The sequence below is a fragment of the Mytilus californianus genome, unplaced genomic scaffold, assembly GCF_021869535.1.
Source record: "Mytilus californianus isolate M0D057914Y unplaced genomic scaffold, xbMytCali1.0.p SCAF_9, whole genome shotgun sequence".
NCBI classification, from domain to species: Eukaryota; Metazoa; Mollusca; class Bivalvia; order Mytilida; family Mytilidae; genus Mytilus; species Mytilus californianus.
This window is the reverse complement of record NW_026262745.1, coordinates 62,477,066-62,490,016: the sequence shown is the minus strand read 5'-3', so window position 1 is coordinate 62,490,016 and position 12,951 is coordinate 62,477,066. Positions and strand designations below refer to the sequence as shown.

Genomic DNA, 12,951 nt, shown 5'->3' with positions numbered 1-12,951 from the left:
AATATTTATCAGGGTCTTCTTTTGATGGGTATATATTTTCATAGAAATTTCTCTCTTCGTTTAGAATATTTTCTTGTGACATAATTTCAATGTCGTTGACAACTAATTTCTTGATACATTTTTTTTTTATAATTGCGTTTTTCTTATGACAAGAAACATTTTGAATTTCTTTCATTGCCTTCGCAGTGCTCGGCGTGTGATCGTATAATAGCACCCTTGTTTGATTGTTTACTATTTGCTTTAAATCCTCTTTAACAATGTCTAATTCAATCAAAAGTGTATTTATATCTTTATCTAAATATGTACGAGAGAGAGTTTTCTGAATTTCGTCTTGTCGTTTCTTTAAATTGGACTCTCTTTCCCGTTATTTCATGTTTTTATACTTAGAATATTTGACGGTTGCGCCTCTTATTTCACTTTTTATGGTATCCCATTTCAAATTTTTATTTTCTAAATTGTGATATTTATTATCACATTCTGATAAAGTATTTTTAACTATTTCCACATAATCTTTATCTGTCAGTAAACCCGAGTTGAATTTCCAGAAACCGGGACCTCTCTCACTAACGTTTTCACCGGACAGTGTCAATTTAATAAGACTATGATCAGTTTTTATAGATGGGACAATGGATGTTTTGTTTACACTGCTTGACAAGAAATTCGATATCAACCAAAAATCTAAGCGACATTGTATAAGCGGGTTTCTTTGACGCCAAGTATATAATCTAGAATCAACATTTTTAGTCCTCCAAATATCACATAACTCAATTTCTTCTACGATATCTTCTAATTTACTCGTATATTTGACAGGTGTATTATATTTTGAACCACCTATTTTGTCTAAAGATGGATTTAGTATCGTATTAAAATCTCCACCCAAAACAAAATTTTGATCCAACTTTTCGTTTAATAAAATCTTGATTTTTTCAATATACTCAATTTGTTCATTTTAAAAATGTTAACAGTTAGAATGAGATACCTTCCGTTTTCATCTGCTATTTTTTCCTTTAATTTATAGTCTGTTGAGCTGTTAAACAAAATAGCAACACCTCTACAATTAGTTTCCCCGTGCGAAAAATAAATATCTCCACCCCATTCCCTTTTCCATATAGTTTCATAGGATTCAACACTGTGTGTTTCTTGTAAGAAAATTATGTCGCTTTGACATTTTTTGAAACAAAGAAACATGAATTTATGTTTAAAATCGTTTCCAAAGCCATTTTTATTAAGAGAAGTTAAATTGATACAATAATTAGCCATTATCTGGTTTTGGCTTCACAGTCTTATAAATTTGATATGTAATACACTTAACGTAGTTGAACATTATATAACTAAGTAGAAAAAAAAACACAGAAAAACATGAAAAAATGAAAAAAATTCAAAAAGATAGGATTCTCTCTGTTCCGTCTGCCTGACCAAAACCATATGTTTAATGTTAATGTTTAGTCTTCATTGTTAATTCTCAAAAAAACACATGTAACGTTCATTCATCAATAACAACCTTTACTATAGATGACCCTATTGCGGTTTAAAGTACACGTGTACAGGTACGCAGACATTCTTTTCGTAAATTTTGTTTACCTTTTCTTGTCGACGTACGAATATTGGACACAGTTATGTAATGGCAAATAAGTATCGATTTTTAATAGAAGTGTGGATTACATTTGTTATCACTGGATTAATAAATAGACAGTTTTTTGCATATACGGTTGGATTTCTTTAGATGCGCAATGTGTGCAAAAAGTCCAAAATTGCACTTATTATTGTCAATGAATTGATATATATACGTTTTTGGATCACCCACATTTGCTGGAAAAAGTAGTCGTACTTTCCAAAAAAGAAAATGAGGAGCTGTCATTTTATAGAGTACCAGATGTATACATATTTATTCTCACGTGTGTATGTGGAATTTATGTAAATATAGTGTCAACAAGGAAAACTGTGGGATTTTTTTTCTCCCGGGATTATAGTAATACACAAGGAAGATGGCTACGTTCATGATGTCTGCGTACCGGTACCGTAAGTAAATTATGTTATGTACAAGTAAAATCACAATATACGCTGCATGTATTTTATTGACTTTTTTAATTCATGGTGACATTATTTAAAATATAGTATCGGATATAGTTCTATGTAATTTTAGAATTCATATAATGTAGTTTTATCTACAAATGACCGAAATAATTTTCATTTGACGTTTGTGGATTTATAAATCGCTAGTACTTAATAGGTAATAGTGAAATTAAAAAAATAATATCTAAATACAATAGAGAATGGAAACTCTTTAGATACTTTGAAAAAAGTTAATACATAGACTTTGAAAAGAGAATACATGAAACTAAATATATAATATCTAACAAATTGTAAACATGAAAGAAAAAAAATAAATTAAATAGCATTCAGCATGCTTTACTACATGTTTATTACCTAACAAAATGAGTTCAGACAATAGTTAATTGGTATGAAGATTTATTTTCTACATTTTGCGGAGAACCGACTTTACTCCCTCCAAGACAATATTGACTTTTCTAGAACCTATCTTTGCTGTACCAGGTTGCGGTGTGCGTGAGGAGATTATAGTAATGTTGGATTCATCTATTTCTTTTAGATAGTCAAGTATTCTTGATCCAATTCCGTAGTCTCTGTCGTCATCGTACCCATCGTGTGTATGTCCGTCTTTGTCCGTAAATATATATACCAATGTGTTGTATGTGCATGCTGATACTAGGCCCTGCATTATTTGTCGAACAGCTTCACGAACTTCTGCATATGTTGTGGTGATAGCAGCTGTGACACAGTACGTGTGACCATTGTCGTTGACTTCATTGGAACTAGTATGTTCAAATCGACTAAATTTAGACTGGTTAGCTTCAAAAATTCAAATGCTTTTGGTGTTGACACTTTTTCAACATGTTTAGTTCCACTTTTACTGAAGAATAGACTGTTTCCTTTTATTTTTGTTTCTACGTCTATTTCCTTATACTCTTTATGTTTTTGTACCAGCCTTTTTCTGTTTTCACGCATATCGTCTGGAAATAGTGGAGTTATATATGCCATTAAGTGTGTCCTTTTTTGTTTGCTTATTGTTCGTGCAGTGTTTATGACATGCTCCCGGTCATTGTAGTCGTGGAATTTTACAACTATAGGACGGATGCTATTTGGATTTGTCTGGGTCCCAATTCTGTGGGCTCTGTCAATTTTAATGTTTTCATTTATTTTCAAAACATTTTTGAAAATTAATTTTAATTCCGCTTTTACGTTTTCGTCTATTTGTTCATGGACACCTATTACAATAGCATTTTCCCTCATGCTACGTTCGACCAGGTTTGCTATTTGACTTTGTTGACAATCAAGTCTAGTTTCTAAATGTACCACGTATGATTTCATTAAATTTAATTCCGTAATAAGTATTGTGTTTAGATATTTGACTTCGGCTATCATTGTTGTTTGATCTTCAGTTTCTGTAGCAACAGCTTGAAGTCTGTCTTCAATGCCATCTTTGGCGTATATATCATTTTTGATACTATTTATTTCTTCATTTTGTGTTTCAAATTTTATTACAAGACTATTAAGTGTTTGTTGTATGCCTGTTATACCACTGAGAAGTTTGTTGTTGAATGTTTGATCCTAAGAGTATTCACCGAGGTTTTGTTCGAGTGAGCTCTCGGTCTCCGTAATGTTAGCATCCGCCATATGCATTATGCTTGTGTTTTGTTTACAATTGAAAGTTTTTTATTTCTATTTCTCTTTCACGTTTACGAGTTTTTTGTTTTTCACTCATTACCTTCATTCATTACTATCAAAATAAGTTGGTCGTGTGTTGATTCCGGAAAAATTCACTATTTCACCATATTTAAGTTGCAATTATCAGGCAGGTCGAGCAGAGAAAAAAAATCAACCAATCATTTCCAAGGGCAGAGAACTCTGGATTATTTAACGAAAAAATATCATCAAGATAACGGTAAACTGATTGCAATAAGAAATAATGACGATGATGACGATGACGATGTATAAGTTTTTCTTTGTCTGTTAGTTCCTAAATAATTATTGGTAGCGGTTGATGGAAAGTTAACAGTCCATAATGATATTTTAGAGTGTTTTCCTATTTGCCAAAACATATAGGTAATATGTTAAGAAATTGTGGGCAAAAACATGTATTTTATCTATTGGAAATAGATGTAGGTTTAAAGAAAGAAAAAAAAAATGTGCACACGATGAAATGTCTAGCCTGCTGTATTGATCATGATTGAATTATGTTAAAAGTTTTAGCAAAAAAGGTTACACAACAGGTATTCCAAATGTACACACAATTAATATTAATTCATTGATTCATGTAAATGAAATAAAGGTGAAATGAAATCTGTCAGACGGATGTATATGCCTTATAATCGTTATATACACCGATTATAGTTAATCTTGTGCTGATAGTGTCTGAGAAACAGACCTAACCAAGGAAACAAAATTGTGGCGAATGACCCATAAATATGATATCAAGGTCAGAAGAACTCTACCACACAGACATGTACACCTTGCAATCATTCCATACAACACCTATGTTTAACCTATTGCTTATAGTATCTGAGAAATTGACTTTACCATGAAACCAGAAGCATGACTTAAGAACCATGAAAATGAGGTCAACGTCAGACAAACCTAACAGACAGACATGTATTCCTTGTATTCATTTCATACACAAAATATAGTAGTCCCACTGCTTACATGTACAGTAACTGGGATACGACCTTGACCACAAAAACTTAACCTTGTTCACTGACCCATGCATTGATGCCAATGTAAGGTGAACCCTATTTGCCGGACATATAGACTTTACAAGGATACCATATACCAGTAGTGAGAAATTCACATGACGAAAGTGGACAGTTTTTAGGCAGTCGCTAAACAATGAAAATGAGGTCAAGGACAGTGATCATAAGACAGACGGCAACTTCCTAAACAAAGTATGAATCATTCAGGTCCTCAAACCCCTGAAATATAAAACTTTATACAAATTGTTTACGCGCCGGATTGTAATCTCTTTGTCTCGCATTCTGCAACTTGCATCGCAAACGAGTCAAAAAAAGCTGCCATTTGGTCTATTGTCTTGACATGATTGGTTGGCTTACAAACTAACAGGAAACCATGAAACGGAGATGTACAGAGACCATTTCTTGTAGATATTCTTTATTTCCATGTCAATTTTATAGCAAATTTCTGCTCTCAATAAGTCACATAAATGTGTAGGATGGAGTGATTAACCTGTTTCTAAATGAAAATTTGTTTTCATAACTTTGACCACCCCCTCCCACAATTTTTAATCATTTACAGTACTTCTCATTTCTGTAAAACAAAGATATACGAAGAACTGCTCATTCAATTCATTTTCCGTTAATATCACACACGTTTTAGAACAAAGTACAAATGTATGTGCTTCCACACTCATCAAAAGAAAATTAGATATTTACTCAGAAATCAACGAACAACTTCTATCCAAAAACGGGAAACAACATTATTTTTGGACCATTGATAATTGTTGATATCTTCAAAAACATCTTTAGAGTTCACTAGTAACAAATTAGCAGCTGAGAATAAATTGTAAATGTGCACCCTATATGTACAAATGTCAATCTAGCGTCATATTTGGGAACAGTAATATCAAATAAGTCCGAAATGTAAAAACTATAGTTATAATGCTTTGAATTATTTGAATTTAGTACGCTCTTAACGCATATACGTAGGGACGACAAGCTAACTAAAGGTTTCTCTACGTTTTCCTGAAATTTAAGCTTTGATTTTCGACCCAAATTTTAAAAAAACGTGAATACTACAGATAAAGACGCATCAATATATCGACGAGGCTTGTTCGCTTTATTCTAATTGTATTAAGTACAGTCGTGCGTCATTCTATTAACCCAAATCGATCAAATGCGTAAACTTGGCACTCTTCTAAAATACATGACACTTTGCTAGTGAAACACAGCTGTAGATTTAATCTTAAATTGACACATTTCCATTATCAGCATATTTAGTAATTAGTATTTTTTATGTTAAAATATCCCTAAGTATCAAAATTTATAATGTTAAATTCTTAATAGAAGAAAAGTACATTTAGAATTCGTAACATTCATCTCTATTAACACGAGGTTGGAAAATTAAGTCATGGAAAGTATGAAAATAACCAAATATTTCCATTAAATGCTAATTCGAGATTTATAGAGGGTAGCTCAATGATACATATAAGTTCAGAAATGATTGCGCGAATCATTGCGATTTTTAAGAATGAACAAAATTGCTAGTTTTATTATTGCGATTTCAGAAACATATGCGTACAAATGTGTGGATCATATATAAGAATGCGCGTTCATATCATTGCAATAATAACCCAGTCGCATTATTCCCAATAATAAAAACCTCGCAATAATTTCTGAATTTACAGTATGCCGGCCTTTCGTTTTAGATTTAATTGGGCTTTCGTTCATTTTGATTATTTTCGTAATTTCTAGCCTGATTGCTCATTTCTGATGCTTTCAAAAAAGTTATTTTCACCTGAACAAACAGACATGTGTGTACTCGAATAAATTTGTCCAGCAAATTCAAAATACGAAAACAATATCAGTAAAGATCATTTAGCACGTTTTTCTCTTTATTTATTTAAGACCCTATTATGTATTATAGATTTATTTTCGTTTATATATATTAATATGTACATGTATATTCATATATATAGAAAAGCGTCATAATCAAGATTTTTTTCACCGACTAAAAACTCTGTAGCAGTGTAAGGAAAAAAGAACGCTGTAGTCTGTTTTGCGTAAATTTACATTAGTATAGATGTCATTACAAATATTTTTTAAGTTAGTTGAAATAAATTCTGCTAGATTATAAGCTTGTATTTTAATTGTAATACATTCGAAAGATGTTATGTACGATAAAAAAAATACAAGATTTTCAAACATTCGGTATACTCAAATATCATGTTTTTGAATATACATTTCTCTTTGTACATGTAGATACATCTAAATCATGCAAAATGCAATGCAGAAATCTGTCACGGTTCCAATAGTGAATAAGTAACTATAAATCACTGTACAGCATTTAGTAATTAGCAAAACCAATACCGTATAGTTAGCTATAAAAGGCAATAACATGACTGAGAAAATGTAAAACAATTCAAACGAGAAAACCAAAAGCCTGATGTCGAAAAAACACCAATAAAAGAGACATTACTTCTTAAGGAATGATGTAATATTACACAGAGTCATCTGGTAAGACTTCATGATGAAGTCTATCGATTGTCTAAATTTGGTCATGATAACTTCAATAGACACGGTGGGAGGACATGTAAAAAAATGTTGGAAGATAAATAAAAAAAAAGAAAACATTAGAAAAACAATAAGGTGTTTCCCAACGTAGGCGAAAGACCATAAAAATTAACAATACAAAAATAGTCAAACATCCGAGTATTTTGTTTGAAATGGTAAAGATAGAATACACAAATATATACATTATTAAATTAAATAAATAAACAAAAAGAAAAAAGAAAATAAATACATAAATTTACAGATACATAGATAAATAAATAAATACATAAATTTACAGATACATAGATAAATAAATAAATACAAAAAGATTTAAAAAATAATAAGATTAATAAAATAAGTTCAACAAATAAAAAAAAATAAGTTGAATAAATTAAGAAAATAATTGAATATGCTTAATTCATTCATTAATTAGATAAACAATTTTATATATAGAGAGAAAACTGATCTAAAGAAGGTGCTGTCCGGACCTTATCTAGGGTCGGATTGTCAGTATCACTTCTAGTGTAGAACTATTAGAATCTGTTCTAAGGAAGAAGAGTCCTAAACTATTCTACGATATATCTGTTAGAATCTGTTCTGGGATAGAAATGTTAGTCTGTCCAAAACTGTTCTAGGGTAGAACCGCTCATTCAGAACCTTTTGTAAAGTTTTCATGAGTACTGTTCTACGGACTTTTCTTGACCAGTTCTCCTTACAGTTATTGACATATTTTAAGATTGGTTATAAATGATAATTTATGTGTTTGATCAATGTCTTTTAAATATGATTTTATACTGTCGTTAAATGACTGGTCTCTTTTGTATAAATACTGGTTTCATAATGATTTATTTTTATTTGTTTGTTCACAAAAATATTGCTATTTCAGAAATCCTACATATTTGTAGAATGAAACTGAAATTTGATGCTCTGTAACTGAAATTATTATGATTTATGACATAAATATTTACACACTCTTGATTTGGTTTACCTTTACGAATTACCTGAGTCAAGGATGACCTAATATACATGTATGCTTTTGTATGATATAAACTGTTGGTACATTTTCGCTCCTCGTTTATGATATCACCAGCCCAGTTGTCACCTCTTTTGTAGCCCAGATAAAGGTTGCCTAAGCCCTATTTAACACTATTTTTCAGAAATTTCGGTGTGCTGCTCAGCTTTGTAATTGATATGGCATGGCGGCTTTTTTAAATTGAGCGTCACTAACAAGTCTTATGAAGACGAAACGCGCGTCTGGCAAACCAAATTATAAGCCTGGTACATTTAAGGAATTGTATGACTCTCTTCACGATAAAGCTTTTTTTAGAACGGATATCGGGTAAAGCACTTCACAATCATTCTAGCTACATTTATCAGGACGCTCTTCTTTTGCTTTGTAAACAAAAACATTTTCTTATTCCAATACAATAGGGATGCACGTGCGAGATGTTACAATTGAAATTACTGTCACGTTTGAACGCCACTGGATACTAGTAAGGAACGGATTACTGTTGTTACTAGCTAGAGAATTAGAAACGACTTATAAATAGTTACACGGTTTTCACCAAATAAAAACGACAGCCTTTCAAACGTGACTTATTACGGAATACGAGGAGTCACCGGGTATAACTTGATGCGTACAACACAATAGGTACAATATATTCACTGGTGAACAGGATCAGTGCATCTGTGGGCAGCTCCTGAGTTATTTTCCTTTTGTTGTGGCCTTGTTTTGCTTAATATTTAGATTTTGTAGTAGACTTTATAGCTTTATAGGCAGACACTGGTTAAAAATGGCTTTAATTCATCAAAACTAGTAATTGTCACTTAAGAGATTTTAAAGTAAAAAAGCGATCATGACTACATTGAAAATATTAAAGTTTTACTGGTTTAAATCTATATTAGAAGTTTATTCAGTTTAACATGACATAACAATGAATTAGATTTTTTTTCAAGTGTTAATAAAGTATCTCCTTTTTAATTTGATTTTAATAGTTTTTAATCATTTAAATTGATACGTATTGACTAGTTTTAATTTCAAACATATGAGCAGTATAATATGCTTTTAACATCATTTCATCTAATTATAAAAACTACACCATCAACTTAATTGATATTAAAATCATATTAGGAGATACTTTATTTACTTTTGATAAAAAGATATGATTATTTGTAAGTCAAGTTAACGCTATCAAGTTTCAAACAATCATATGATTGTCACACGTTAAGACGATATTTTATAAAAAGGCCAAAACTATGTATTTATGTGTGTTGCATTCGCTTTCCGCACGGTTGGAAAAGGTCTTGAGATAACAAAACAAAACACTGAATTAAATTTCATTGAATGATTGGTGATTGCTTTACGCCACATCAGCACAAACAGGCTGTATCGCGGCGAGAAAAATTAAATGTCAGAAAATATTTGAAAGCGAACATTTTAAATGTTAATTATACCCCATGCAACGAGTTGCGGAGGGTATAATGTGTTTGACCCGTCCGTCCGTCTGTCCGTACGTCTGTCCGTCTGTCCGTACGTCTGTCCGTCTGTCCGTCCGTCCGTCTGTCCATCCGTCTGTCCGTCCGTCAGTCCGTCAGTCCTATTTCTTGTCATCGCAACTCCTCTCAAACCACACAACAGAATTTCACGAAACCTTTTTAGATAATAAGGACATACTATGTAGTTGTGCATATCGGCAGGAAATTACGATTCAATTTTTTTCTAGTTGTTATGCCCCTTTGAACTTATTAACTTTAATGTACTACTGCAACAGTTTGTCATCGCAACTCCTCTCAAACCACACAGCAGAATTTCATGAAACCTTTTCAGATAATAAGGACATACAACGTAGATGTGCATATCGACAGGAAATTACGATTCATTTTTTTTCCAGGAGTTACACCCCTTTGAACTTATTTGCCCAATATACTACTGCAACCTTTTGTCATCGCAACTCCTCTCAAACCACACAACAGAATTTCATGAAACCTTTTCAAATAATAAGGACATACTATGTAGATGTGCATATCGACAGGGAATTAAGATTCAACTTTTTTTCCAAGAGTTACGACCCTTTGAACTTATTTGCTTCAATGTACTACTGCAACAGTTTGTCATCGCAACTCCTCTGAAACCACACAACAGAATTTCATGAAACCTTTTAAGATAATAAGGACATAACATGTAGTTGTGCATATCGACAGGAAATTACGAATCATTTTTTTTTTCTTAGTGTTTTGCCCCTTTGAACTTATTTGCTTTAATGTACTTTTGCAACAGTTTGTCATCACAACTCCTCTGAAACCACACAACAGAATTTCATGAAACTTTGTAGATAATAAGGACATACTATGTAGATTTGCATATTGACAGGAAATTATGATTCAATTTTGTTTTCTTATACAATTTTTTTTTTTCTTACACTTATTTTATTTTTCCAATGACAATGTGGGGACGTGAGGTATGTGAGCGCGCTCACTAAAGTTCTTTAATTTTCCATGTTATTAATCATTATTTGGTTCAAAATAAAAATATTCTTAACTGATACGTAATTTTCCTCGATTTTCTCATAAAATGACTTTGATGTTCAAAACAAAATCCGTTTACTAAGGTGCAAACCTGCTTCAGTTTATTATGGTTTAATTTTTATTTATGCATTTGTCTTCCTGGCTGCCTAGTAGATTTAGAAGAAAGTTATTAGAAGAGACAGGCATGTCGTTACACTTAATGTACAAAATGTTACTAAATGACGTATCTAATTTTATTATAATTTTTGATAATCAATTGTATATTAAATGCAATGACACTTCATGGAATAAGAAGATGTATGTATACAAAACAACATTGTTTAATTACGTAATGCAGAATGAATTTTACAAAAGCTTATACACTGTATTTAACATATTAAAGCGTTGAAAATACCTTTTTTCATTATTACTTTCTATGGATTTCTGGAATATGATATATTGAAAAAGCCATCTCAATGTCTTTTTTACTGACTTTTACTTGTCGTGGTCAATACGACGGATACCTCCATTGGATTTTGAAATTGCCTGCACTTACAAAGAACTTGACCAAACAGGCATTTGGAGGGCTCACGTTGTATAATCTTTCGATTTCGTGTCTAGATTTTTTTACTCTTTTTTTTTTATCTTTGTTTGCTAAGTTGATGTATTAATATTATGGTGTTTTTTTTTCGACTTCTGGCAATTAATTAAGTTTTACTTTGAACCACTTCGGTAGTGTCATTGTATTGTGGATTTCTCTCTAAAAGTAAAATCGGACATATAGTCTTCATTCTGCCCGGACGAGGTTGCGCATCTGTTAATTTCACACAGCCAAATGGATGCCACACTTTTGCAAGGGGTTTAGTGTCGGACGGGATAAGTCCAAGGGTGAACATATGGCCACACCCCAGTTAACCTGTGTATCGTGTATCATCTTTACGATTTAAGAAGGATCTGCCGATACAGTCCTCAATCATTAAATTAATTAAACTTTTATATATAGGAAAGAACATTGTTTGTCGTTGGCATGCTGAATTATTGACGTATTCCCGAATCTTTTTTTATCCATATTTTTCTATTGTTACATTCTTAGAATTTCACTGTTGCAGTAGTTGATATATTCACAGACATATGTCAGTACCTTGTTATAATTACAACTGACTTATAAGTAATAAAATATATAAGTGTTATGCACTGTTGTTTACTGTTTCATTCGCAGCAGACTGTCCATCACCTTCAGATTGTTGCTCGTTTGCTGTTTCACAGTTATCATCATGCTGCTTATTTACTGTTTCTTGTTCAACAGAGAGGTTATCAATGTCTTGTCCACGTGAATTTTCGATTTCACCACTTTCCGTCTTAACAACAAGCTTTTGTTCTACTTCCTTAAGTTCATTTTCCCCGTTTTTATGATCATCTGAACTAGTGTTGCTATTCCTCTTTGTCACTCCAAACGTCGATTGTCTGCAATAAACATGAAAGTTGCCTCAATGCTTACCCTTACGGAAGTCTTATGACCTCCCACTGCATAGGTGGAGTTCGTCTTACTAAATTTTTCATTTTCTGTTTATTATTTTGTTGAATGATATCTGTTAGTTTGCTTTTTATAACATGGTGTCTAGTTTTCATTTGGTATATTGGTATATTCTCCTTATTTTTTCTGACAACGTGGAAAATTTAAAAGACTACAAATCTGTGTTGTACTTTTTAAAACTTGTTTTATTTTTTTAACAAAATGTGTCTACTAAAAAATCACTCACACAGAGAGTCAATATTCCTTGTAGGCTCTTATTTGTATGTTAAACATTTTTTTCAATTACATATCAATATCATGTTTTAAATTGACGTTTTCCTTCTGTCTACATGTATTTGCTGTCTAGTTTAACAAGAAAATAGTTAAATATCTTATTAAGAGAAAATGTTTAACTCCGCGATTGAAATTTAACATTGTACCTGTACCTATGTTGTTTGAATCAAATAAATATCAACATATTTGAGTAAATTTTCTTTTAATGATGAAATCACAATAATAAAAAGCTTATTATTGTTATTTTTCTCATTTTCATAATATTCATAGTTCATTTGTATAGCATTAACATGGAATCATGCATTACATTTGGATCAACTACATTGTAAATGCATATATTAA

At 31.7% G+C, this 12,951-nt stretch overlaps 1 protein-coding gene across 4 annotated transcripts in view; it reads right to left on the bottom strand.

The window, feature by feature from the left end:
* Positions 1-7,440: 7,440 nt before the first annotated feature.
* Positions 7,441-12,951, bottom strand: part of LOC127714524 (protein crumbs-like) — a 31,654-nt gene continuing 26,143 nt past the window's right edge. For 3 of the 4 annotated variants that reach the window (XM_052220611.1, XM_052220610.1, XM_052220612.1), the window contains exon 11: positions 7,441-12,266. In XM_052220611.1, coding sequence (XP_052076571.1) covers positions 11,990-12,266 — 277 coding nt within the window. In that variant the 3' untranslated portion in view covers positions 7,441-11,989. The remainder of the gene's footprint in view (positions 12,267-12,951) is intronic. The other variant, XR_007987765.1, reaches the window with a different exon arrangement.